The sequence below is a fragment of the Diplotaxodon limnothrissa genome, linkage group LG15, assembly GCF_057381915.1.
Source record: "Diplotaxodon limnothrissa isolate DT_005_m linkage group LG15, D_limnothrissa_male_GT1.1, whole genome shotgun sequence".
NCBI lineage: Eukaryota > Metazoa > Chordata > Actinopteri > Cichliformes > Cichlidae > Diplotaxodon > Diplotaxodon limnothrissa.
Window position 1 is genome coordinate 8,239,371 of NC_140610.1, and position 27,132 is coordinate 8,266,502.

Here is a 27,132-nt window from a genome sequence, read left to right on the forward strand (position 1 = left end):
AATGTTACACATAAGCTATAGAAAAGGTTATTTGACTATAAAGCATATAAAATATAAATAAATATATAAAATACAATTTCCTGTAGTCAATGCTTCAAACAGTTCATGTACAAAGGTGCCTTAGGGCAAGTGAAGATTAATAAAAATAAGGGACTGGGGAAAGGTGGTAAAACTCTGAGTGAAAACTCAGAAAAGAGCATTATTTCATTCAAGGAATGCTTCACTTTTAAAGGCTCAGGTGGAAATAAATAAATATTTGAACTCCTGGGATGAATAACTCAGAAAAAACATTATCGTAAATTTAAAAAGTCAATCTTAAAAATTATTTTTCCCCTTTTTCTAAGTACCAATGCAGAAATGTCTTTTAGTGCATTCTTCCAGTGGGCTGCAGGTAATGTGGGCAGAAAAAAAGCAATCTCATTAAATGAATGGCTGTGAGGAAATGGCTACTTTCTATTTTCTCTTTCACGACCTCATTAAACCCCTTTCTTATGAGTTATTAGCCTCTGTATCACCTCTCACACTGTATTTAAGCAGAATGGCCTTCATTCTTTTATTATAAGTATGCTTTAGGGTAATGGACACCTTGTGATTGCCAAATTTAAAATATGACTTCTCAAACCAGAGTTATTTTTTTTTAATAATAACATAGGTACCTTTTATTTAATCTACTGCATGTTTCTCTTTCCAAACATGTCCCCACTGCTTCTTAAAAATTTCTTCAAACTGAAATCACTGGACACAAACACAAACTAAATGCACAGAAAAGCTTATAACAAATACAGGTTTGTCTTTCTTTGCTGATGATTAAATGTAAGAAACCAAATCCAAGCTGAGAACGCCACTAACGTTTAATGGAGAAAAGAAAACAAAGTCACTTTCAGTGAAGTTTTACTATATAAATGTCTTAAATGATTCACTCAGCCATATAAACCAAACCAACCAATCAGAATTAAGTATACAGTATATACGGTTTTCAATTCAAGTGTAGCAGGAAGTGACGTCGAAATCATTGTGCCAGCCGTCTCAACAGGCCTTGGCGCTAAATGCAAAACAAAAAATAGTCCTTTGCCATTCAATGCTGAAATTCTGGAAATCCTGACACCTTTTCGTTTATAACTCATGTAAATTAAAAATCAGTTTTGTTTTTGTTTCCCCATTGTATATGATTGGCATGTAGTGCTATTCTGCTAGCTGGAGTTAGGTTCAGAAGGCTCTGAATAGCTGGTTGGGTAGATAACCCAGGTGAAGAAAGGATGTTTGGGCTTCTCTCTCCAGGCTTGCCAGCTCCTGGACGGTTGGGGCCAGAACATCTACGTGACCCTTGTAGTTACCACCTAGACAAAGACGACAGGTTTCCTGGTCAAGCTCAACACACGAGCAGACATAATAAATACTACAACCTGCCTCATGATGCTTTAATGCTCATTATAATCCTTCCAAACAACAGATATACTTTAATGTGCATATGCAACCATTCCCGTAGTCTTGTGCAGACATGTTATCCTTCCTTTTTGTCACACATACCTCCCATCGCTCTGCGCTGCCCATAGGTCACCTTTCCATCAAACTCATCCACGGGTACTTTGATGTCTGGCTCACACTGGGTGATGGTGCACTTTAAATGTTCCTCGATTTCTGAAAGGAGCTGTGATCAGAGGAAAAAGGGGAAAAAGAAATGACACAAGCAGAGTTTAAAGTGCATGATGAGGATGTGTGAGTGAAAGTATGTTGTGTGTAACTTTACTTCCCAACTGGTTTTAAAGGTGAATGTATTGGATTATTAACCTGGCACACCCCAAACCTAAGAGTGATTATGAATGCATGTGCTGCTTATACAGTCCTTTCAAAAGAACTGCTGTATCACACATGTTTGTATTTCAAACAGTAAATTGGAGCTGCTGTATCAACCAGACTAGTTTTGTGTGCATCTTTATTCACCTCTTTTTCATTATACCAGATGGTGCATCCTCCATCCTCCTTCAGTCGTGTGTTGTAGCAACCTCTGCCTCGGTTCGGGCAAACATGGTACCACACCTGCACAGGTAGAAAAGTGTACTTAAAATCACATACAAAATTCAAACTTATATGGACTAAACAGACACCTCTACTCCACCTTACCTTCTCTTTCTCCATAGCAACTAAGGAGATAGCCAATCCCATTCTGTAAGTCGAAAAGAAATTACACAACATCAATGCTACGTAGAGATTACATTATAATTTATTGTTTGTCGTCACTCAGGCACGCCATGTGAAAGTTTGAGGTGGCAATGATGATGCAGATGATCTGCTCTTGTGACCTTTAAAAGGAACAGATGGAAGAGAAGAAGATGACAAAAGGAAGAAGAAAGAAAGGAAGTAGATGACTTTGCCTTTGTCATCTACTTCCAGATTGACTTTGGCTGATTACTCCTACTTATTTAGGAACTGCGTTCCATTTCGTTAATGCTTTCACCTTCATAAGGGGCAGCCGACTAGAGTGATAGTATCCTACGTTTATCGTTGTTTAAACAAGAACTCTGTCTTTTTGTTTTCAAAGTGGCGACTTGCTAGAATGATAAATTCTAACCTTGTTTTTTTTCCCCCTTCTTTCAGCTATTGTAGTACATACAGGGATGACTGTCCTTCTATGGAGGTTTCTTCCTGTTAAAAAGGAGTTTTTCCTTCCCACTGTTGCCAAGTGCTTGGTCAAAGGCGATCATCTGATTCTTGGGGTTCCTTTCTTTCGTTATAATATTGTAGGGTTTTACCTTAGAATATAAAGCAACTTGAGGTGGCTGTTGTTGTGATTTGGCGTTACATAAATGATGAACTGGTGTAATGCCAATAAAACTGGATTGAGTTGAATTAAATGCATGTTTGTTTTGCCCTTTAAAATCTAGACTGTAATTGGCCTGAATTATGGAAGATTTTTACTGGTGGAACTGCAGTTTGAATTTCCTGATTAACAGCAAGTAAATAATAAATACATTTATACATATATTTAACCAATACAACATAATCTTTCACACAAACTTATGAATATTAAAATGAATAAATAAGTTAAGTTATAACAAAATAAATTCAGTAGGTACCTTTCAGCTCTTCCCACTCTGCCGATACGATGGACATAGTTCTGCTTCTCATCTGGCAGAGTCACGTTAATCACTGGAGGAAGAAACCATTAACATAAATATATAAAGAAATATATAGCAACTCTTCTGTAATGTTCACTGAATATATAATTTTTATTTGTAAAGTAATATAATTTTCTAGCAAGCATCCATATACCATAAGGAACTCCGTGGATGTCAATTCCTCTGGCAGCTACATCAGTGCAGATCAACAGCCTCACTTCTTTTCTCTGAGAACACAAACAATCCTCAAAAACACTGACTGGTTGCACTTTGTTAACCTCCTAGGACCTGACGTCCACATATGTGGACATCACCTTTTGGGTTATTTAGACCAAAATAATCAATTTTGCTCTACAAGAGCCTGATATCCACTTACGAGGACATTATACTGCTACTGTTCTATCAAAATTTTAAACGAATATCCTCATATGTGGCTCTTATTTTTCTTAAAAACCAAAATAAGGTAAAACAAAAAATCTGGTAATTCTTTGTTTTTACATTCATTGGGCCCCAATATGCCCAAATATCAAAGAGAAATAAAAAATGCATGCCGTGGAAGAGTTCGGGTCTTAGGAGGTTAAACAGCATAAGCAGGTTATGATTTTTGCTTTGTTTAGCTTTTTTTGTTATTTTACCTTGAAGCGCTCCAGGTTATTTTTCCGCTCATTAGGCTTACGATCGCCATGGAGGCAAACACAGGACAACTGGTGACCTTTGCTATTTGGACCTGAAGAAGACACACATGAACTCAGCCATTTGTAACTGGGGGAAAAAGACCAAGTATTCATATTTAACTGTGTCTTTTTTCACTTTCTAAACTTCTGTAGTGGCTCAAACAAAAACATCTAAATTGTTCCAACACAGCCTACCTCCTCCTTGCTGAATGAAGTACTGCTCCATGTTGTCACAGTCAATTTTGGTACGACAGAAGATTATAGCCTGGTCCATTTTGTGTTCTTTAATGGCTCTCACTGTGTACTCGCCCTTCAGGATTTTGATGGCCTCTGACCACATTTCTGACTCACAAAAAGACACACACACACACCTTTACTGAAGTTCATATTAAGGTAAGTGTTATCTGTGTTGTTTATGTGATGTGTATACTGACTGGAGTGAATGGACAATAATGATATTTTACACTTTCTATCAGGGTGATGAAGATGAGCGGTCTGAACTGTGCTGCTCAACTGCACCTACCTGCAGTATTGACTCCTGGTCTGGTGTTATCATTTGAATGAACTTCATCAGTCTACCCAGAGAAACAGAGGAAACAGCTAAATCACCACAACTCTAAACTAAGACAAAGACATGATAACAACATACATAGTGTAGAATAAAAAGGTGATTATTCCTCCACCCAAGTCTGAAACACAGCCGAATTGCTTAACTTGATGTTTCAGTACTTTTCTGTTTATTCGGTTTCCTTCCCCGAGCACGAGGAACTCACCCGGATGTGGTTCTTGCCGAGGCGCTCCCACAGATGGTCGCTCTTCGGATTGACGGGCACCACTATGTGGTGGACAGTCTCCGGAACAGAGTCCTCCCCCTTCAGATCCACCCAGGTGGGAAAGTGCATGATGCGCTCGGATAACTTCTTCACATCGAATGAATGCAGTGTCGCTGAGCATACAATGACCTGGAAAATAAAGAGATCGTCACCTAAACTACTAATGCCAGCAAACATCCTTCTACTACAACATCTATCATAGTACACAGGTTTAATTTCACACATGTAATTTATGCTCAGCATTACCTGCAGTCTCTTGCCATCAGAGGTGACCTGGGGGATTTGATTATGGATCCTGTTGATGAAGTCTGTATAACCTGCTGACAGGAGGCCGTCCTGAGATACACAAAAGACACAAAATAGTTAAGGGATTTTATGCTATATTATATATATCAACCATAAAAAACCCCAAAACAAAACACATGTGTAATCTATAAAAAAACAAAAAGAATTCACATACACACTCATCCAGCACCAGAAAGCGGACTTCGGACAAACTCAGTTTCCCAGTGGAAATGAAGTCATCCAATCTACCAGGTGTTCCCACCACAATGTCAATCTAATTATAAGATGACACCAGGAAAAAAAGAGGAAAAATGGCATCCAATTAAAAAACATATTTCAACAATTTGATTTACAGTAATTAAAACTACCGGTAAGTCAACGTTTTTTGTTTTTTTGGGGATGGGAGTAGGCGTAACTGTACGTGTCACATACCCCCTGTTCCAGAGCAGCCAGCTGGTCTTTGGCAGCCACACCACCAATCACCAGCAGCTCCCTGCAATGACAGACTGACAAATTACCAAAATAGCACGGCTCCATCTGGTGGTGTAAAAACGCAGGCAAATGATGTTTTTAAAGGGATGACAGAATAATCTGGATTGTTACTACAAATGCATTTTTATTTCTTTTTTTAAGTCGAGGTTTTTTTCAGTTTGTGTCACTCAGTGTCGATACCACCTCCATGGTGTCATACCTGAGTTTGGGATTATCCACATATTTCTTAAACTGCGTGACATTGTTGAGGGTTTGTTCAGCCAGTTCTTTAGACGGCTCAATGATCAGGGCTTTGGGTGAATTTGAGGATGTTTTCACCTGACTCACGTTGGCACTGCCTGCACAATCACAGAAGAAATATTGTACTTGGCATACTCAAATTTGAAAATGTACCTTGTTTTAACACCAGTGAGTGAAAGAAGGCATATACCGTAAAAGGAACAATCTTGTCTTAAGTGCCTGAAATGAGGTTGAAAGCACACACCTGTCTGAGAAGATTTGACAGCATGACCCTCTGGTGCCTGGTCCAGGGCAACAAATCCACTCTTAGGGGGGTGTTTAAAGTCTTCTCCTCCAAAGTTAAACTTTAGCTCTGCATTCTGTAAAACAGAAAAGATGATGGTGTCAGTCAGGCATCAGCTTTATATGTTCTCTGCCATCACTGTGTTGTCATATCCGTCGATACCTTGAGCACACAGGAAGCAAAGAAAGCTTGATTCTTCAGATTTTGAGGGATTTCAAAAGCCACACCCAGGTCGTTACCTGATGAAAAAAACACAACATAAACCAATTATGAGTTATTTCTCTATTTCTAACAACTTTGAATAGGTTATTTATTTTTTATAATAGAAAAACTGGGACCATACCATTTTTAGAGAATGAAATTTGGCTCTTTTCTAGATCCAGGTAGCATCCAATAGTGTCATGCATGGTAAACTCCTAAAAAAAAACAGCAAAGAGAACCCATTTAAAAAAATCATTCCCAAATTTCTTTAAACGTGTAAATAATATGATCTTTCATTATCTGTTACCTCCCCATAGCTGTCAAACTGCTTGTTGTTGGATTTCTTTCCAGTCCCACCAAAACCAAACCCATATTTATCAGTTCCTAGAAAGAAAAACAAAGAGTCTGGTGTTAAATTACAGTAGTGCCCTGGTGAAATAAATTGTTTAAAGTGGAGCATTTTCTGCTGCATTAATACTGTAGATGGTAGAAAAGAATACCCAGGTCCAGAGCCGCCTGACTGGTAGACCAACCCACCCGGCACAGGCCCTGGTCATGGCAGGTCACCTCATAGCAGTACTTCCCTAAACAGAAAAACAAACATATAAGGACTGATAATAATTTACACTTTTATGTTTCTTGATCCATCATACGATTATTTGATTCTCTGATCACTCCGTAAGCACTTGTGTACATCACACACCTTTGGTGACACCTTTAGTGGAGCGACAGCCATGCCACTCTTTGAACTCCCTGCTCTGGCAGCACAGTCCATCTGACCCAATTGCTAAGAAGAAAAACATTAAAAGGCAATGAGCAGATGTTGTTTAAAAAATCAAAACAAAAAGCTGGAAAGTGACATTTACATAAACATTGCATGTTTATGATCTGTTCTTACCGAAGGCTGTACTGCGATCATAAGGATTCATCTGCCAGCTGTTGAAAACTGAGACAAAACAAAAGAAGAGCAGGTCAAACACCTGCAGAACACTCTATACTGTCTACCCAACATTAAAAGTCTTAATTTATATGCACACATTTAAGATGTGAATCATGAAGCCTGAAACCAAATAACTGATTAAATATTCTCACTGGCTCCTCCAGTTTTAATAGAGGCTCTGCCCTTTTTGCCCTCCTGCTGATCCTTCAAGGTCTCGTACACAATCTGGATCACAGGGATACTGAAGGCCTGAGGAGGACAATGGGAAACTGTCATGACTCAGTAAGTGTGAAAATAAATATATACAGTGTAGACATACAAAGAAAAAAAAAAAAGAAGGCATTTCTCCCAAGTTTGTGTCGCTGTTAAGTACTTACTCCTGTTTTGCCACTGCCAGTTTCCGCAGCCTTAGAAGACAGAAAAGTCAGATGTCAGCCTCGCAGCAGAGTGCAAATATCTGTGAGCCAAATGTGTCCAGAGAACCAAGCTTACCATGAGCACATCTCCTCCACCAAGGATGAGGGGGATGGACTCCGCCTGGATGTCAGTAGGCAACCTGAAAACCGATTATACATTTAGTCAGTTTGATATCAAATATTAAAATGTAAGCATACAACAGCATGCATGATTTTGCAAATTTGTAGCTGGACTCACAGCCAGTCCATCTCTTCCACAGCCTGCGCGATTTCAGGCATTACCCCCATTTCTGTTACATAAAAACACATATTAAATGGTTGAGTGGGCTTACGTAGCTTCAAAACGACAGTTGATGTGTAAGCAATTTAAAACCGTAACGTCAAAATTAAGTAGGAATGTAAAAATCTCACCACCAAACGCTGCCATTGCTGCTGCTAGTACAAGTGCAACGCAACCGGATGTGCCGGTCAGCAAATGCTCCCCCTTAACAGCCAAGAAAAAATAGTTCCGGATAGTGAACAAGTTCGTAAAAACAAAGCGGGGGGTTGAGAAAAATTGTCGCTTGTGGACTTGAGATACAAAAGCTAATATTAACATTTATAATAAGCCAAATAAAATCACAAAACCGCTTTTATAGACGGTTAGCAACAGTTCAATTACAAACGCGTTTCTTTATAATTTGTCCCTGCTTGTCGCCGTAGATTTCTGACAGCTGTAAACATGGCCGAAGAAAGCTTAATTGAGGGCGAAGAAGAAAACATTTTATACGATTTACTGGTTATTACTGAATGGCCTCCAGAGACGGACACTCAGGTTGGTAGCTTTCACTTTTGCGGTTTTTTATTCACGGCGTAGCTCTTGTGGTGAGCAGCTATCTGTAGAAATGACCAGCGAAAGACAACCGCCTTGAGTTTCGTGGGGTCAGCCGCCCAGAGCCACGTAGCACAAATACATGATAAGTTGCAGTTGGTTGTCTTGATAAACAAAGTTTCACCTTTCCGTCGCACGTCATACATCACACAGCAGAGCAGCAAGTGCTCATTTAGCACTAGTGTCCTGCATACCTTTCATTTACCTGCAGCTTTTATAATGATCTAAAATCAAAAATCTGCTCTGTCAGAGAAACGACCTATCACTAGGTTTCATTAAAACTCCAGAATGAAATTGGAAAATCAATATCAAAATATGGCAATCGCAGCTCATCTGTTACTATTTTACATTGCAGTTGCGAGGCAACAAGGAGTACAGCACCTCTCTAATTGCAAAAGCTGTGACAGGTAAGTTCTGATTTTCGTTGCCATGGTGTGATAATATGCATGCATGCATGCATATGTTGCATATATACAGCTATACAGCACTTGCCCGAAGCAGTTACATCCTCACATTGATTGTAGCTATTCTAAAATGATCAATAAACTTACCAACAGTCCACCACGCCAATCTTTATATGTATTTTGCTTGATGTTCTTTTATTTATGACACCAGAATACAGTATGGAGATCATAGAGGCTGGAAGGCATACAATCTTCTTACTGAGATATTAAAGTCCATCCAGCATCCAGTACTGTGCAAAAGTCTTGATTCATGAGTTCATCTTGAGTTCATCTATTTTCATATTTCATTAGGAAAATGGAAAACAGGTGTGGTGATTTATTGACACTGCAAATTAAACAAAATCTGTGAAAGTCTATTTTCCTCATTCAAAAATGATCATATCATGTGATAGATCATATCATATTTTATCATATCACAACATGATGCTAGAGTCTGTTATAGATGACAGTTTCTCTTCATATTCTAATGTAAATGCTTAATCTCTGAGACTGAGGCTAGTGTTGTCCAGATCTCAGCTGTTACTTTAAGCTGTGCAACTGAGGATTGTGTGTGGAGTTCTCTGATGTTTACATCAGTTTTTCCCCAGGATTTTCAGGATTCCTCCCACCAGAAAAACAATCTCCATGGTAATCTGAATCTCCAAATTGGTCCAAATAGTCAATAAAAAATCAAATAAACAAGCCAGGAACATTTCTGCAATTGTAGTCAAGGTGGAATAACAGAATACTATAAAAAAGAGTAAAATTCTAGCCTACAACACTATTCTTAAGAAAACCCTGTTTAATAAACATCAAAATTTTATTGATAAGGCATCATTTTTAACATCATATTGTTTGCGCCATGTCCCTTTAGCGTTGCCTCCTTATAAAAGAGGAAAACCGCTTGCTTCAGTTTGGATGTGAGTGAAGTAAAGCTGAGTCTGTGCTTGTGGCCCAGAGTCCATATGCATATGAGCATATGATAGCATTAAATTTTAAGGCTGATAACATATTGCCACGTGTGCTAGGATCTCAATAGTTTGCACCAGAAGTGTGTTTAAAAAAACAACAAGCAAGTAAAATCAGTAACAATGAAACAAAGAGAAAAAACTAAACTGTACGTGATCAGACATTTATTAATAACTACCTGTCATACATTTCTTACAGGCCCTTTCCGCTTGATCCTTCACTATTTGTGGTACAGGTAAGCCATTATTATTTTAAAAAGGATTGCTGTCTGCTCCAGGCATGACTTGCTGTTATTTCACCAGTGTAAACAACAAACATGCTGCATAAAGCTGTGACTCCTAGTGCTTAATATTAATCCGATTTTTACAGATACGCATTACATATTTCATAACAATCCCAAACCTTATGGATGAAGTAATGTGATTGTTTTTCTTTGGCTTTGACTATGAAAATCTTGTGTCGGGAAGACTTTTAGTAATGTGATGTACATAGTGACAAGAACTTTATTCTGATTTTGTTTTCTGTCTTGGTAAAAATATTTGAGTATTAAATGCGCTAAAAATTAACACGCTTCATTGCTGTTTTTTAAGTGACGCAATAAGCAGCAGCACTAACAGTGCTACTGAACTGTAAAAGGAATAGTGTCAACTCTTTTACTTTGAGACATTGTAGATCAACAGATGTAACTTGGCAATGCAGATTAAAAAATATCATAATTTTAGTTTTATTATAGGTGAAAAATAAATTATATTATTAATTATTGTGATTTTTAAATAATTAATAATAACATAGTAAAGCTAAATGACGATACAGCCGTTAACATTATATTGACATAAAGTCAAAACATTTCAAACAGAAAGTTCTTGGTATTTGAAATAAGGCCCCTTTCTTGTCTGCTATGTCTTTAAAAAAAATATCAAATTTATCAGAATTTGTTACAATGTACATCATGTTTCAAATGAGATGTTCAAAATGTGGACTTTTTGCATACTGTTTTAATCAGTATGTCCCTCTGAAAAAATGCTGCCCATGCATATATGCTATACCGTCTACCGTCTTAAATGTTTAATTGTAAAAGGCAATAAAAATGCTTATTTTTTTTTTCCTTTTAGACGTGTATCTTGAATATATATTTATAGTGCTATAGTACATTATATTGCTAACTAAGATGACAGCTTACTGCAACCCATAACACAAGTCAGTCATTGGCTTAGGTCAGGGGTGTCAAACATAAGGCCTGGGGTCCAGAATCAGTCTGGGAAAGACTCAAATTTGGCCCACAACTTGGCCAACTAATTTACCCACTGTTGTGAAAAGAGAGCAGCCAAAAGTAGCTTCATATTGACCCACATGTTTTGTAGGTAAATGTTACATCAGTCTGAAAATATTCTTCTCACACTCTCCCGATATATGACACTAACACACGCAACGATTTTTCCTGCAGTAGATTCTGTAATTCTCTAGCACCAAGGCCTGCTTATCCTCTCAGCGGGTGGTTTGCTGGCAACATCAATAACCTTATTAAATATTTAAGAACTCCTCCAGCCATGTTTATGTCCCAGTTCCCCTTCTCTTTCTGTGGATGAGAACGTATTAGCAATTGTATTGGATAGAATGAGGCTGTTGTCCACATGCTGTGCTATTTGCATTTGTTGAATGGGGGAACGTGTTCAGCCGAAAACACGTTTACACATATTTATATTTGTGTTTAAATATTGTAGAAAACATACGTGCTGTGGCTAATGTTGCTAACTACTGTATTCAAAAACGAGGCTGTACAGACAGGAAAAAAAATCTATATAAATTATGAATGAACCCCCCCCCAATACCCACCCACAATACAAAATTTTCTTTCCAGTCATTGTACCTGTTTGATTTCATAGTGATCTTTTTGCATTTGTTAAGTCACTTAACGCTGACCTTTGAGTCATTCAAGCATAAAAAGGCTCCTAACTAAAGGGATGAACCGTTGTTGTGTCTATACAAAGGACCAGTTTAAAACTGTAGCATTATCAAGAAAGCTCCTCACTGTGAGTGAAGACAAAGTAAACTGTGGCCAGGACGATTATGAAAATGTTCATAATATATAATTTAAATCACTCTCATCCAGCTGAATATGAACATTTTAAAGACTTTAACAAAGGCAAAGTAGGTAAAGCTAAAGCTGTCCAGAGCTCCAAGCCAACCATAATCCAGCAGCCTCAGTATGAGCAACATATCAAAGCAGGAAAGTTGTGGAGTTGAGTGAAAAAGAGAAAGACATTGATATGGTGTTATTGTCTGACGTTATTAACATAATGGATGCACGTAACTGATATTTGTTTTATTATATACAGTAAATCTGTTGCACCTGCCTTTGTTTTGGTAGAGAAGAAAATTGATCGATGAATATCCTGACAGTTATAGTTCTTGGAAAGGAAATCAAAATCAGCAAATCAAAGTCACTCATTTTTAAAATGAGTGACTTTGATTTGAGTTGACTTGATTTTAATAAAATAACATAATGTAGTTACATCCAACAAATTATATAAAACCTATATAAAATCACTTGTAATATAATTTGTATGCACTAGACCTTTTAGGTAAAGTACTCTGTTAATGTACCTACTGATTAATGGTTAACCTGTTATAATTTGTTTTTTCTTCTCGCTTATTTGACCTTGTGTTTCCCAGCCCCTCAAGCTCGTCCCTGCCTCTCGGTCTTGTCCGCCTGGCAAACAAGCAGATCAACTGGCAGCTGGTGCTTGCAAGGTGCAACAAAAACACACACGCTCACTTACAGACATGCTCCGTCTCTGTAATCAATACCTGAATGTGAGCTACTTTGTTGCTGACACACACTAAGTCTTTCTCTCTCTCCCCTTGCCTATCCCCTCAGCCAATCATTTAATTGCACTCATTACAACAGACAAACCAAGTAGAAAGGCAGTTTTTAATTGACTATCGATTCCACCATCCGAGACAGTGAGAAGCGTGGTCAAAGATGCTGCAGATGTCCATTAGTTTGATGTGGCTGATTTCCGTCTGCCCCTACATCTTTTCTCTCTCATTTCATTTCCTCTGAAACTCTTTTTGCTACGCTTAATGCTCCCGATTATTACTGTTCCTTCTCTCTTTCAGCAGTCCAACCTGGACATTTATTCCCATCTTTATCATTCAACCCCCCCCCCCCCCCCCCCCCCCCCCCCCCCCACACACACACACACACACAATATCCCACACATAATCTTTTCACTCTTGAGGGTCTTCATCTAATTTTGATTTATATTATAGACAATACCATCTATTTATGTCTTTCTTTCTTTGCTCTTCTGCTTTTCTTCTGTTCTCTTTGATTTTTTGTTTTTTCAGTGATTCCTGACCCATTCTCTTGTTTTATTCCACAGCAATGGCAAACTGTTGGCAGTGGTTCAAGATCAGTGTGTGGAAATTAGGTAATTACTGAACTCTGTCTCTCTCTTTGAGGCTGTGTGTTTGTGTGTGTGTGAGTGATAGTCTTAATTAAGGGGGTGATTTATCACATCTCGCTTTAACAAAGAAGTCCAATGTCAGCTTGCATTTAAAAGATGAAAACTGTGTTTCGAGCATCAGTACAGAGTGTAATCCATCACAGGAAAATATTTGAATCAGTTTAGTGTACTTTCGTAGCACCCATCTGAAAAAATTCAAGCTAACAATGGAAACACCAATGCTTCCCTTTTCATTTGTGGGTGTATAAGGAAAGCGATCAAAACATACACACGCATGAATATCTGTGTGTTCTTTTTCAGTGCTTGTAATTATTTCCTGACATAAATCCAATTTCCCTGTGCGCAGAAAAAATGCACTCAGTCAGCAGTGTGCTTCACTGACATAATGTAGTGCTTTAAAATGAGCAAAATTTCAAAATGAAAATCTATAGCCGTGAACTAGATATATTAGGATGCCTTACTCTCTGGAGACTAATCGTACACTCATTGTAAAGCGTTTGCTCCACGTGACCCTTTGTGTAACTGGAAGGCGGTTTCATACATGGAGCAATATGAAAAAGCTGAATGTTTCTGTTTCTCAGTATGCTCAAATTTAAATGTAGTTGACCTTTTATGATCAAGAGCAGTCAGGTCTCTTCGCTTTTGCCTCTGCTTGATAGTGTGGGCTACTCTTTTGTCCTTTTTTCACACTGTTGTTGTTTAATCACAACGTTTTATAGCTGCGCTTCATGGCATGAATTGAGTTGTGTGAGTGGGTGTTAAGTCAGCTCAAGGCCTTATCCCCTGAGCTCCTTTAAGAGTCTGTCGAAACACTGCCTACCCCCACTTGTCTGCTTGATCTATTGAGCTACTTTAGTTGGCAGGCCGTCAGTGGCTGTTATAACCCAACTTATACCAGTTCGTATAAGAAGTGTATCAATGTCTCACTGTGCAATACCACCTCTCCTTACTTTTTTTTTTTTTTTCTGTGTGTGCACGTTTCCTCCTCAGGTCTGTGAGAGATGACTTTGGCTCACTCATTGGGAAGTGCCAGGGTAAGACCTTGTCCCTGTGTATTATCAGTCACATTCTTGTTCCTGGTAAATGACGATTAAATCGCCATAACTTACTTCACTAAGCACTCCATTTGTTTTATAAATGTGGGGGTTAATGTTGTAGAGTACAGTGTGTGTGCCCTTGTACTCCTTTATGTGGTATGTCAGATGCTTTGAGTTTATTTAAGAGATATCTGGTTTGTGTGTGTGTTTTCATATACCATGTAATGAACTACTCTAGTTACACGTATATGAATAGAAAAGATTGCAATTTTACTGTGTTAATGCCTTAAAGTCTAGAACCCAAAAATCCAACCTTTCGTTGCTTTATTGTTGTTTAATTTTGTATTTATTGTTCTGTTAGTCTGAGCGCAGGTGACTAACTCAGAAATAGAAAACATTTTTAAGGTCTCTGGTGGATAAACTATGCACCATCAACACTCTCCTATCTCTTCTTTTCTTAATTTTTTTATCTCTTGGTCATAATAAATGCCAGAAGGAAAGAATTGGTGAACATCTGCTTTGGTTCTTTTGTGGTTTATGAGCCCTTTTGGTGCTAGTTTTTAATAATGTAGGTTTATTTTGTGTTTTCAGCTTAATAATGGCATCCTTAATTTGCATCAACATCCCATTGGACCTCATGTTGAGAGTTGAACAGCTATGAAATACAAGTTTAATAAGTGAACGCATTTGCCTGAATCCGAGCAAAGCATAAAAAATCTTGAATCAACTCCAGACTTTTTATTTGCTTAATATTTCATAGCATAACAAGGGAACAGGCCTCACCTGGACATCAAACTGCTGGCTGTAATTCAGTTAATGCAATACTTTAGTAATCCTCCTTCAGTTAAAGCTGAAAGTCTGCACTTTGTTTGTGTTAAAATACACTCTAGTCTTGTAGAAAGGCAAAATTGCAAGAATTGTTATTGCACAAATACTCAGGATTCCGATTGTGTATTGGAAATGGTATACACATCACAAGCCTTGCAGCTGACTGACAACCTGTCCAGTCTGCCACCCCATGATAGCTGGGATACGCTCCAGCCTCCCAATGACCCTGAACATACTGTTGGTTTCACATTAAGTTACTGGACATATTAAATATCCTAGCTATACTGTTTTAGGATTAGGAATCCACCAAATAGCTACTGTGGCATCCACCTCTGATGTCAGTATGCCTCTGACAGCAGGCATTACACTAGTAGAATACAACCAGTGTAGCTAAATAATAAGCATTGTGTATTTACAGTGTTTTTATTTATTTAGAACTGTAGCATGTGTATACAAAACCTCATAAAATCAAATTGATGTTAAAAGCAATAACTGTAAACGCTGTAGGTATTAAAGCTGATTTACATCCCCTGAATAATTAGAAGAAATTATGTATTTGGATCAGCAGTCCTTAATTTGGAGACTTGTTTCTACAAATGATCCCACACAATCCTTCAGGGCATATTGTCAGATTTTCTAGATGCATAAATTAGAGTACTGTGATGACGTTGAACGGTGTCGATTCACTGGCGTCTGTGGATCACTGCAGAGTAAACCGCTGTTATGAATCTGCTGTGAATGAAAGCTGGGAAACAAAGGAATCGGAGCTGCTTCGTGTGGCATCTTTCCATCTGCAGCTATCAAAAGTCCACTCTGTGATTGAGGTTGACTCTTAAGCTGTAGTTCTAAATTCACTGTATGTAAATTGAACATTATGTTATGCACAATATTTGTTGTGCTTCTTAACGTCTGCTCTGAGCTTGGAGTGTGTGTGAGACTGTGTGAAAGACACGTGAACAGCATCCGGGATAATCACCTCGGTGTCTACATGATCGCTCATTAAACGCAGCCTTGTTGTGACAGATAAAAACAGTTATTCTTAATTAGACGATGAAATTGTGTGCTGTGTTAGTTTTATTGCCGTATCTGAACATAGGTAAGCCCCAACTTTCTGTGAGCTCAGACGTTTAAAACATATAATGCTGAAGTGTCTTCTAATGCAGTTGGACAGATTTAGATGTTTTATATTTATGGTTTGTTTATTTTTTGTTGTTTTTGTTTATTTAAGCCTACAGTGGTTATGTAACAAATCCAGATATAATCCACCCCCCAGCACTAATGGACCACTTGGTTCATAAATTACCTTACTCAACACCGTTTCCTACATAAGTGTAATAATTTTGATCTGATAAGCTACTGAATAATACTACATTTTAAGGCGCTATATCTAAGCATTTTACTCTGAAAGTTCAGCCATCCCTGGCCCAGACTCATGATCTACTTCTCCTATTTTGGACAGGGCACTATATAGTCTCCCTGTGAAGAGAGTGCACTTTAAGACTGTGAAATCGAACTTGGTTTATAAAATGCTTACATATATAAGACCTGTAGGTCCACTCAGCGAACACTTCAACAGGTCCACCTTGCTAGTACCCGCTTTTTGCCTTCAGAACTGCCTCAGCTCTTTGTTGCATTCAGCCTCAGTTTTCTGTCTGTAGCTGAAAGGAGTGGCTGCTGTAGCCCATCTGCTTGCAGTTCAATTTCATACATAAAAGATGGATTTAGTCTACATTTGCTGCAATGCTGGCATGTTTCCCCTGGGAACCCACTGCTGTTCCCACTGCTCATGCTGATCACAAACCTTTGCAACCTGTTGCAACTGCAGTAGAATTGAGCTCAAGCCAATCAAACACCCTCGTCTTAAACCAGGTTCTCTTTCTGACAGAAGCTGTCAGGAGGGGGTAAATCCAGGCAGGTCTGTTAGAATAACAGGCAATATAATGGGATGGTTACTATGGCTTCTAAAAGTGTCTGAACAATAAATTGACAATACTGGCGTCAATTCAAATATGAGAAGTGTCGCTGCCAGATTCCCTTTGCCGTCCTTTATGTTTCTGATATTTCTAGGCATTACAAACAAGAAGGCATTGGTCATGAGTGTATACACTCTTCTTTCACTTTGTTAGGTACAGCTTGCTGGTAATTGGTTGGACCCCCTTTTTCCTTCAGAACAACAAGGTGCATGAAAACATTCCTCAGAGACTTTGGTCCATATTGACATGATAGCAATCACACAGTTGCTGCAGATTGGTGGGCTGCACATACCTGTTGTGTTCATCCCAAAGGAGCTCTATTGGGATGAGCTCTGGTGACTGTGGAGGGCATTTGAGCTTTGTGACAACAGACATCAGAAGTAGTAGAGTGTGGTCATAAAGGGATGGTCAGGAATAATGCTTGGATATGCTGCAGCATTTAAATGACGGGGGACCAAAGTGTGCCAAGAATCACCACCACCAGCCTGAACAGTTGACATAAAGTGAGATAGATCCATGCTTTCACGTTGTTTATGTCAATTTCTGACCCTACCATTCCAATGTGGATGTATGCAGGAAAATTCAAGTAGATAAGCAATTTGTGAAATACTAAGACCAGCCAATCTGGCACCAACAACTAAGCCACATTCAGAGTCACTTAAATCGCCTTTCCTCCCCATTCTGATGTTTGGTTTAAACTTCAGCAGGTCTCTTTACCATGTTAACGTTCCTCAATGCATTAATTTGCAACTAGGGCTGTTCGATGTAACGATATATATCGGATGACGATATAAAAACGTCTATCGTTTCATTTTATGCTATCGTTTGTTTCGTGGTGTCGCAAAATAAACTGTTTACGGCAATATTTTTTCATCGTTTTGATGGTCACCGTAGTGGCTATATTCATTTCTTAAAGTTCTCTCTTTCTCTTATATTTAATATAACCACACTACTGACGGACAAGCGCCTGTTTTTATGCGTTTTGGTTAGCAACAACGACGGTAACAGCATCGCGTGTCCGCTTGTTTATGTTCCACATAAACCTTTCACAATAAAGCTCAAGTTCCTGTTGAGACTTTTCAAAATAAACTGAATCACGTGAAAGAGCAGATTATTTACGGATGAGAAGTAAAAAAAGAGCCGACAGGTGCTAAAAAATAAACCTTAGACTCAAACTTAAAACAAGCTTTTCCCCGCAGCACGCTGTGTAATAAATACTCACAAAGAAAACGGTGGCCGTTACAACTTATGTCTAAAAATGTGTCGTTTCATGCATCAGTTAAAACACTCGACTCCAGGTACACGACGCGCAGTCGAATTTACAGAATTTACAGAAAATGTTAAATTTTTGTGATTTATATCGTTATCGAGACGATAGAATTCTTATATCGGGATATGAGATTTTGGTCATATCGCACAGCCCTAGTTGCTACCATGTGATTTATGGTTTATGAGATATTTACATTAACAAGCAGTTCAACAGGTATACCTAACAAAATGGCCAGTGATTTATTTATTTATTTGGACCTATAGCTGTGTTTAAAATGGCAAACAAATCACAACATGTTTTGAATTCCAGTTTTGTGCCCATATTTTTTTTTTCATTAGTTTTTCATGTTTTATTTTTGTTTTTGTCATCTCTGCCGCACCTTCTCAGTCTGCATTGTGTCTATATTTGTTCTGTTCCGGCTAGTTGTCATTGTGGGCCGTTAATGGTTCAAAGTGTGGATAACAGTAGCCCCTGGGCCTGTGTAAACCTTAGCCTCCCTGCTCTTTTTTTCAATTCATTTCATCGCTTTTTTCCCTCCATTTTTCTTTTACTTCATTTCATTTCACGGAGATTTGTCCTAATGGATTTCACTGTGATCCTGCCTTTAATGGCATTTGCGTTTAATGGATAAGTGTGTGTGTGTGTGGTGTGTGCTTTACCGCCTTTTCTTTTTCTTGTGCAGTCGTTTTTGTGTGTTCGTTTCAATGCGTCTACACCTGTGTATCACTCTGCCAGTCCAGTCCCCAACCCCCTCTTCAACTCGTCCTCATTGCCTGCTTCTGTTACAGCGGAGTTGTCTCTCACCTGCATGCATAATTCATAAGAGTTGAGTTCTGATAAATGCATCTGCAAGGCCTTAGATGGAAGGCTTCTGTTGGGACATTGGGTGCAATTCTCCTCAACTTCAGCATCTGCCATCACTAGAAAAATAGACAGTAGCATCCAATTTTCCAGCTCCCCAAAAAAGCCATCTATGTGGAAATGGAGCCCTCTCAACTGCAGAACCAACATACTGTATACAATTCATAATGGGAGACAAGATGGCAAGAGAGGCAGTGTGAGAGGGAAATAAAAAAAAAAAAAAAAAAAAAAAGAAAGAAAAAAGATTGAAATATAGAGCCTAAAAGAAAACTAGAAAAGAGTAGCGGAGGCACTTGGTACTTATGGTTTTCATAACGGCTACATGTTCTTGTCTGCTCCTAAGCTGAGTGTCTCAAAGGTGTGTTAAATCGCGCACTTCCTTCCTAAGGTACGCTCTGATACTTAGGCCTTCAAATCTGGGGAGCTATTGTGTCTCTCAGTGTGTCGGATTCATTGTTTCCCCCCTCTCTTTTTTGCTCAGCGCCCCCCTTTCTCTCATTTTCTCTCTCTCTCTTTGTCTGTCTCGCCTCCCACTTCTTCCCTTTGTTCTTCATTTAAAATTCTAGTCATACAATATCCAACGCCTCCATTAGTTTGCAGTATTGCCCACCAGGGGTTGCAGCAGCACTCTGCAGCCAAGAAATTCAGTACAGGAAAACTCCCAATAGCGCTGTTATGTGATATCAACAAAAACATAACTTCCTTTTTAGAAATTTATTGCTTAGACACAGCACCCGTGGTATCATATTATGTTTCACACTGTTCTCCAACTGCAAAAATCTGAGACTGCGCTAAAACTTGCATCTAGTTTAATGCCTGAATGATTATTCTGCTGAGTTTGTGCTCATGTTTGCACAAGTCTTCGCCCATTTACCCCCCAACCGCTCCATACTGTTTAATGTGGCGATCAGGTATTCAAAACCGGCTCAGGATCAGAGGCCTGTCAGACTGCCCAGGCTCTTCTATCAGAGGGAAGGATGACAGCGAAGCCTTGAGAAAATGCCAGCAGGCACGGATGTGCTTCATCACAGCGATATGGTTACACTCACAGCACAGCTGAGCCAGCAGATTGCTAAAGCGTAGTCTATACTTCAATAAAAGTTCAATTTATGGTCTCCGTTCTCCTCCCCACCTTTCTCTCTGGCTCTACCTTTATCCTCATCTCCCAATACGTACGTGTGTGTGTGTGTGTGTGTGTGTGTGTGTGTGTGTGTGTGTGTGTGTGTGTGTGTGTGTGTGTTTGTGTGAAAGTCTGTGTGCATGTCTTTGATAGACAATTACTGAGGTTTTACGTTTGAGTAACCTTCCAAGATGATCTGGATCGGACCTTGCACACATTGTGTTGATGTGTCGCATTAGCCTTATCTGACTCCTCTCATCCATATTCATCATCAGCACACGTCGGATCACAAGGGATTATTCGCAGAGTTTTTCATCTGACTTAATTTGTAATCTTTGGTTCCTTGAACGTCTTGTCGTTCTTCCTTTCTGTTTTACGTTCTGTTTCATCACCTGCTACAGTGCCGAAGGACCCAAATCCCCAGTGGCGAAGGGTGGCGTGGAGCTATGACTGCACTCTGCTGGCCTACACTGACAGCACCGGCACCGTGCGCCTTTTTGACCTCATGGGCAGCGAACTCTTCGTCATTCCGCCGGTAACAGTTCTTCTAAGAAAAGAAAAAAAAAAAGTCAATGTTTCAAGCTGTGTGTGTGAGTCAAAGTGAAAACCAGCACCTTCCTGTTCTTAGTTTGATCCCCCTCTTAGCTCAGGATCCATCAGCACAACCGTGCAAGTATCATAGTCAGAGTTATTCCATGATTCCCATCTCCATAGTTTCTTCTATTTTCTCAGATGATTGCTTCGGCTACAGTATGTTATATCTTAACTGAATGCATTTGTGGTATGATATATGGAGGAAAGCATCAGTTTTGAGTTCTGGAAAATAGTTTCTTATTCTGCCAAATTGATAGAACGCTACGGGAGATTCGGTGCTACTTCTGGCTGCAGGAGGATTCAGGCCCGTAATCTTACCTCCAGAGATGGGCTGAGCTGTGCCGTTTCAGTGCAGCACACATTTTGAGCTGTCTGTCACTTTTGAAGAAAATGTCTCCTTGTCAGACACACTCTGTGCTCTCTTTGCCCGTCACTTCTGCTTTCTAATTCACTCTCTGTTTCTTCTTCTCCATTGTGTCCCATTTCTCCGCCCCCCATCTTCATCACCTTCCCTCTTTAATTTTTCATGCTAGCTTCTCTCTGTCTCCCCCAGAACCTCCTGTATTTCTCTCCTCTGTCATCCTTGCATGTGTCTCTCTTAGTACCTCTCCCTGCACTTTCAAGTCCATGTGCTATTCCTCCCTCAGTTTAATGCCCTCTGTGTGCTGCATATTATCATTCTTCTGTTTCTGTCCATCGTTCCTTTCAATTTTTCTATCCGCCCTGTCAGAGATGGCGAGCGCAGACGCCCGTCTTCTCCCTAGCCACGCACTCATCTTTCAAAGCCTGTGATCCTCATTCCTTTAGTGCATCTCTGCTTTGTGCTTGCACACTTGCATCAGAACCCCCCCCCCCCCCCCCCCCCCCCATCCCCCTCTTCTGTACTTTGTACTGTTCCCCTTGTTTGTCACTGTTAAGTTCACACAGTGGCGACTTAATGCTATTTCTGGAAGGGATGATAAAAAGTCAATTTGACAGAAAGTGTACGCGTGTATGAAAAAATGACAGTTTCTTCCCTTTTTCCCCCACGACACTCAGCTTTTGTCTGTCTTCTGCTTCTGTTGTTTTTCATTCCCTGTTTCATTACTTTCTTTTTTAATCTTTTGCCTGTTTTTTTTTCCTTTGGCAAGCTTGTGTGATGTAACTTTAGTTGTTTTTAAAAAAATAAAAATAAACAAGTAAAAAAAAAATAATTTGTTAGGGCACAAAAATCAATACTAACAATTAAGCAAATTTTACATATTTTGATGTCTTTTGATACCATGTCAGTGATTCTTCTTTGTTTTCTTGCTTTTTAAATCCAGGTGGCGAGCTTCCCCGGGGATTTCAGTTGTGCAGTGGCAGGCCTGATCTTCCTGGAGTATACAGCTAGTGCTCAGTGGTCAGCCGAGCTCCTCGTGATCACATATGGTGGCAACCTCAAAAGCTATCTAGTCAGGTGAGACACAAAAATGCTGGATTGAAACTTCCTTTTTCCATTAGGCTGGGTCACACTTTGATTTTATGACTTGCACAACACCTTTGACCCATTAGAAGGCCTTTCATTACTTACTCTTCACATTACACTTCACCTGCTCTCACCACTTAAATTTCAATTACCACTTTTTATGTACTCCTCTCTTTGTCTGACTTTTTAATTCCTCTCACTGTCTGTGTTTCATTCCTATGTATCACTGAGGAGTAAGTCATGACAATAACTGTATTTTGTTACAAAAAAAGGAATATTACTGAATGTGTAATATGGAGTATGTAGTGGACTAAGGGCTTAAGTGGCAATTTCTTCCTCTACATTTTTGCTCCCAACCTCTCTGTGTGTTTGTGTCACTGTAATTTAGCATTAGGCCAGGTCACCGTTTCAGAGTGATGATGATGCTTATTAACCATATGTGCAATATGTCAGTTAGAGAGTCTGTTGTTGAACAGTCACAACACAATAAACCTGCATAAATGAGCCTTTTCTTCACTGCGCTGCCACAGCTTTACACTTTAGAACCACACAGTGTGCTGAATGATAATTGCAAATTGATGTGATCAAGATCATTCACAGCAAACCGATAATTGTCAGTTAGAGAAGCTAGAGAAGGAGAGAAGGGAGGTAATTAAGATGTGGGAGACATTTGCACTAGATTTCCTCTGAAAGTGTTTTTAAGCTTATACTCACTCTTCCTCTTCATATGACTGCATTCCAATATTGTCGCTCAAACAGTTTAAATTAGAATTTCAGAATTATAGCTGAGGTTTGACAATAAGTCACCTCTCTCACCCTCTTACACTGTGCCAGCATTTCTTTTCTGCGTGTGTGTGTGATTGGTTCAAGTATTACTGATGTTGTGGGGACCTTATTTGTTTTCATCATCACAATATAGGGATGTGTCTTCCTTATGGGGACAACATTAAAAACCAAGTCCCTTATTAAATAGTGAAATCATCAAATTTTCAGATGCAGACATGGGTTTATGTTAGGTTTAGGTTTATGCAAGTTGTGCTTTTTTGCATACATGTATATCTTCACATGCATGCTTTACTGTGGTACGAAGACGTGCATATGTAGAGGAAGCCAAAGTCTAGGAATTGTGCACATCCCTCGGCTATTTCCCTCGTTCTCCCTTTCTTTCCCTTCCTACCTTTCATAGTCTCTTTCTCTCCATACAATGTACACTGAGAGGAAACATTTCCCCAGCGAGATATCTAAACACAAATTACACGTCATCCCCTCTAGCACCAATCTAATTTAGATTGCCCACTTAAATTTGATTATTTATTTTGCCATGTCTCATTTTAATTGCAGCTGGGAGAGAAATTGCTCTGTCATCTTCCTCAAAACAGCTTTGTCGCATCATTAACACTTTCCACATGAACACTGGTGTTTTGATTGTTTATGTGCCAGAGTTCAATTATAGGCAACTTTCTATTTTAATATCATCTCTGTCGCTCTGTGTCACCCTCTCTGTTTCAGCATGGGAACCAATCAGAACTTTCAGGAGAACCACAGCTTCAGTTTTTCCTCCCATTACTCCCACGGGATCACCTCAGCTATTTACCACCCTGGCCACCGGTATGTTAAATGCTGCCAACACCCCGTCAGCCCAGATATCCTGTTGAATAAAGTTGAAATAATAAGTATTTTGATAAAGAAAAAAGAAAAGCTTTGAGCTTTTAATTTATCATTGGCACCCTAATTATTGCCCATAGCCTCGACTTGACACCCTTAGACATTTTATTCTTCTTGTGGCCTCTGCCATTCAAGCCCACTTCCATTAGAGCCGCGTTTCATCAAGAGTGTTTTTCATAGCTTTATATTCAGACATCTACAGACATCCTCATAAATCCCTTGAATCAATTTTTATGTTGAAACCCACTGCCGACCATGCGATGCAGAATGATTTCAAAGCCTTTCATCATTTGATATCTTGGGCCGTCGTCAATATGCTCCTAAATATGTATTATATTGATCAGTGAGCTGGATGTGTTTACTGCATTAAACAAACCTTTATTTTGCTAAAGGTTGCTTTGCAGAAAGATATATGATAGAATGTATAAAATAGATTATCACTTGGGAAGTCCAATAAATAAAACATTCTTGTACAGAAACACACATTCATATATGTATATTCTGCACAGGCAGAATATGTTACTCTATGGCAGCGGTCCCCAACCCCCGGGCCTCGGAGCGGTACCGGTCCGTGAGTCGTTTGGTACCGGGCCGCGAGAGTTGAGGCTCAGGTGTGAAATGTCTGGTTTTCAGGGTTTTTATCGGTTTTCAGCGTTATTTTGTTATCGTTTTTATCGTTAACTCTGTTTTCCTGGGTCTTTTCACGTGTGTTATGAATAATTCTTCTTTTATTTCGGTACCGGTACTAGTTTATTTTGTTGTATTTATCCGCGACACCTTAAAGGCCAGTCCGTGAAAATATTGTCGGGCATAAACTGGTCCGTGGCGCAAAAATGGTTGGAGACCGCTTCTCTATGGAATAGGTCCAAGGGGTTGCTCAGGGATAAATTAACCAATTACTTTAATGTAGTACCTGCAGGAATCTCCTGTGGCAGCCGAGCAAATGTGGCCTTTTACACGGCTAGAATTAAAAAAGTCTGGCTTATATCCGTGACCTTACTGTTCTCACAATGGCACCCATTCTGCACAAACCAGATTTAGTTTGGCAGCTTAATGGATTTTGGCAGCTACTGTCTAGTGTTTTGCCAATTGATAGATGCGATAAAACTTTAATAATTCCCATGCGGGAACTGGGTTAGCATCAGAGAGAATTTGATAGATAAGGAAGGGAAGAAGGAGAAAAAGGTGATAAACTGGGTAAAAGAGAAAATATTTCAAAAACTGAGTGTAATTATGAAAATGGTGCATAATTTATTTTGTAATGCACACCTTTGAGTGAGTAGTATCAGAGAATGTGCATCAGAGGGACAAGAGTCTGGCTGAATCCTTTTTCATGAAACAAGAAATCAGAGTATAGAAGGAAATCATATTGGAGGTTTTGCACACTCTGTCCTGTCCTCAGCTGAACTATGGACACGCACACACATGCATATACTGATAAGCACTCACTGACGCATCACCCTCCCTACCCCGGATCCAACGCCACCTCCAACGCTTACCTCCCCTCTGATGTGGACATCGGGTCAGCTGGAGGCGCAGTCGAAAGATTGCAGCGGTCCCAGATCAGATGTACACACTGGAACACTTTCCCATGTTGCTTGTCTGTGTTTATTGTGCTATGGTGTGTTGATATCTGTGCATTCCTGTATTATCCTTTTGTGTTACACATTTCGATGTTTTTTTTCCTCGCTACCTAGCCTGACCTGTCTCCCCAATGTGATGTTTGTGTATTGTATGTACGGTCGGCAAGGTCTGTCATCTCGGTTGTGGGCAAAAGACCTGCAACTGACAAATAAAGGCTATCTCATCTCATCTCTCATCTGCCAGTTTGCAAACTCATCTGTGAGATCTCAGCTCCAGCAAAACAGTCTATTTCTGTGCACCAGGGGGCAGTGTTGAGCTGAACAGCAGTCCACCATTCACGCCTATCTCTGAGTTCCTGATCAGTATTGTATCGGGCTCTTCTCACTGCAAAGAGAGAGCCTCTATCACTGTGGTGCTGCTTGTCTTAACTACTGACCCACTGATTCCAATCGGACTTTTATCCGATAAATAAAACTGATATCCCCCGGTTTGCTAAATGGTGCTTTTATACTGTGAATTTTCACTGATCCCTTGGCTTTGACCCAGGCTGAGGATAGCTTCACAGTGACAATTTTAACTTTAAATCCTTGATATGCAGTTTAATTTGAACTTTTGGGGCACAGTCGCGAAGGTGGTATCCACAAATGTGTGTGTTCCTGTTTTTCAGATTGCTGCTTGTAGGCGGCTGTGAATCAGGCGATGACAGTGCATCCAAGGCCTCTTGCTGTGGCATCACAGCCTGGAGGGCTCTTTCTGGCTCACCACACTACAAGCAGGTCACCAGCTATGAGGACGATGTCAGCATGGCAAGAAGTCACACATGCACACACGTGTTTATGCAAAAAAATAGATATATTTATGCAGTATGTAACACATTACATATTCTGTTTGTGTTAGAATCAGAAAAGAGGTTTCTTCAGGATTCCCAGTTTTAGACTCTTTTCCAGACAAGGAGACGAAAAGGTAGGGCTGCCCTCCTCTGTGTGCCTGATGGAGAATTAAGCTCAAGTTGTGGAAGCTGGTGAATATTCTCTTTAACATGATGTGTGTGTCATCATTGGTCAGGACGGTGTGTTTCGCATGAGCCTGAGCCCTGACGGCACCCTGCTGGCTGTCATCCACTTCTCTGGTCGTCTGTCTCTCTGGGACATCCCGTCCCTTAAACAGAGGGCAACATGGAGTCAGGACCTGCAGGTATGCCTCTGACTTACTTGTGATTTAAAGCATCCATGATTTTGCTTAAGTAGAGTAAACCTGTGTGCACTTCCATTTGTGTGCCGTGGGAATATTTTGTACATTAGATGCTTGGCTTACTGTATTAATGTAATCTCTTTCTGGCCAAGGTGTGTGGTGGGAAAGATTGCGTGAATGTGTGTGTGCTTCCATCAGGCAGAAAGTGACATGGCAAATGGAGAACTTATATTTTCAGAATGCTTTGCGGATTTATGCGGCGTGTAAGCATGTTCTGCTTCATTGCTGGCACAGCTTCTGTCTGTGTGTGTGTTAAAAGTGTAAACAGG

At 39.6% G+C, this 27,132-nt stretch overlaps 2 protein-coding genes across 2 annotated transcripts in view; one reads left to right on the forward strand and one right to left on the reverse strand.

Annotated features, from left to right (window-relative positions):
* Positions 1–677: 677 nt before the first annotated feature.
* Positions 678–8,078, reverse strand: ddx1 (DEAD (Asp-Glu-Ala-Asp) box helicase 1). The gene is made up of 26 exons (XM_085373436.1): positions 7,892–8,078; positions 7,719–7,770; positions 7,557–7,620; positions 7,442–7,471; positions 7,217–7,313; positions 7,023–7,070; positions 6,828–6,911; positions 6,625–6,708; positions 6,432–6,508; positions 6,267–6,339; positions 6,086–6,162; positions 5,885–5,999; positions 5,600–5,738; positions 5,341–5,401; positions 5,084–5,182; positions 4,870–4,959; positions 4,564–4,752; positions 4,314–4,365; positions 3,986–4,132; positions 3,752–3,843; positions 3,271–3,343; positions 3,075–3,147; positions 2,122–2,164; positions 1,942–2,037; positions 1,528–1,648; positions 678–1,337 (listed from the first exon to the last, which is right to left on the reverse strand). The coding sequence occupies exons 1-26, from the start codon at positions 8,076–8,078 to the stop codon at positions 1,207–1,209; spliced, it is 2,394 nt and encodes a 797-aa protein (XP_085229562.1). The 3' UTR covers positions 678–1,206.
* A 123-nt stretch (positions 8,079–8,201) lies between these two features.
* nbas (NBAS subunit of NRZ tethering complex) overlaps positions 8,202–27,132 on the forward strand; it is a 184,714-nt gene continuing 165,783 nt past the window's right edge. The window contains exons 1-12 of the mRNA XM_085373435.1: positions 8,202–8,294; positions 8,707–8,758; positions 9,962–9,998; positions 12,437–12,514; positions 13,150–13,197; positions 14,224–14,267; positions 20,724–20,857; positions 22,221–22,354; positions 23,873–23,971; positions 26,280–26,418; positions 26,510–26,575; positions 26,678–26,806. Coding sequence (XP_085229561.1) covers positions 8,202–8,294; positions 8,707–8,758; positions 9,962–9,998; positions 12,437–12,514; positions 13,150–13,197; positions 14,224–14,267; positions 20,724–20,857; positions 22,221–22,354; positions 23,873–23,971; positions 26,280–26,418; positions 26,510–26,575; positions 26,678–26,806 — 1,053 coding nt within the window. The remainder of the gene's footprint in view (positions 8,295–8,706; positions 8,759–9,961; positions 9,999–12,436; positions 12,515–13,149; positions 13,198–14,223; positions 14,268–20,723; positions 20,858–22,220; positions 22,355–23,872; positions 23,972–26,279; positions 26,419–26,509; positions 26,576–26,677; positions 26,807–27,132) is intronic.

Bases quoted from the DNA above. Each gene is read 5' to 3' on its own strand.
- ddx1 (XM_085373436.1), bottom strand. From the start codon at position 8,078: ATGTTAATATTAGCTTTTGTATCTCAAGTCCACAAGCGACAATTTTTC. The intron at 3,844-3,985 runs GTAGGCTGTGTT...TGTCTTCTTCAG, and splicing joins CTTCATTCAGCAAGGAGGAG to GTCCAAATAGCAAAGGTCAC. The intron at 3,344-3,751 runs GTAAAATAACAA...TTGTGTTCTCAG, and splicing joins ATAACCTGGAGCGCTTCAAG to AGAAAAGAAGTGAGGCTGTT.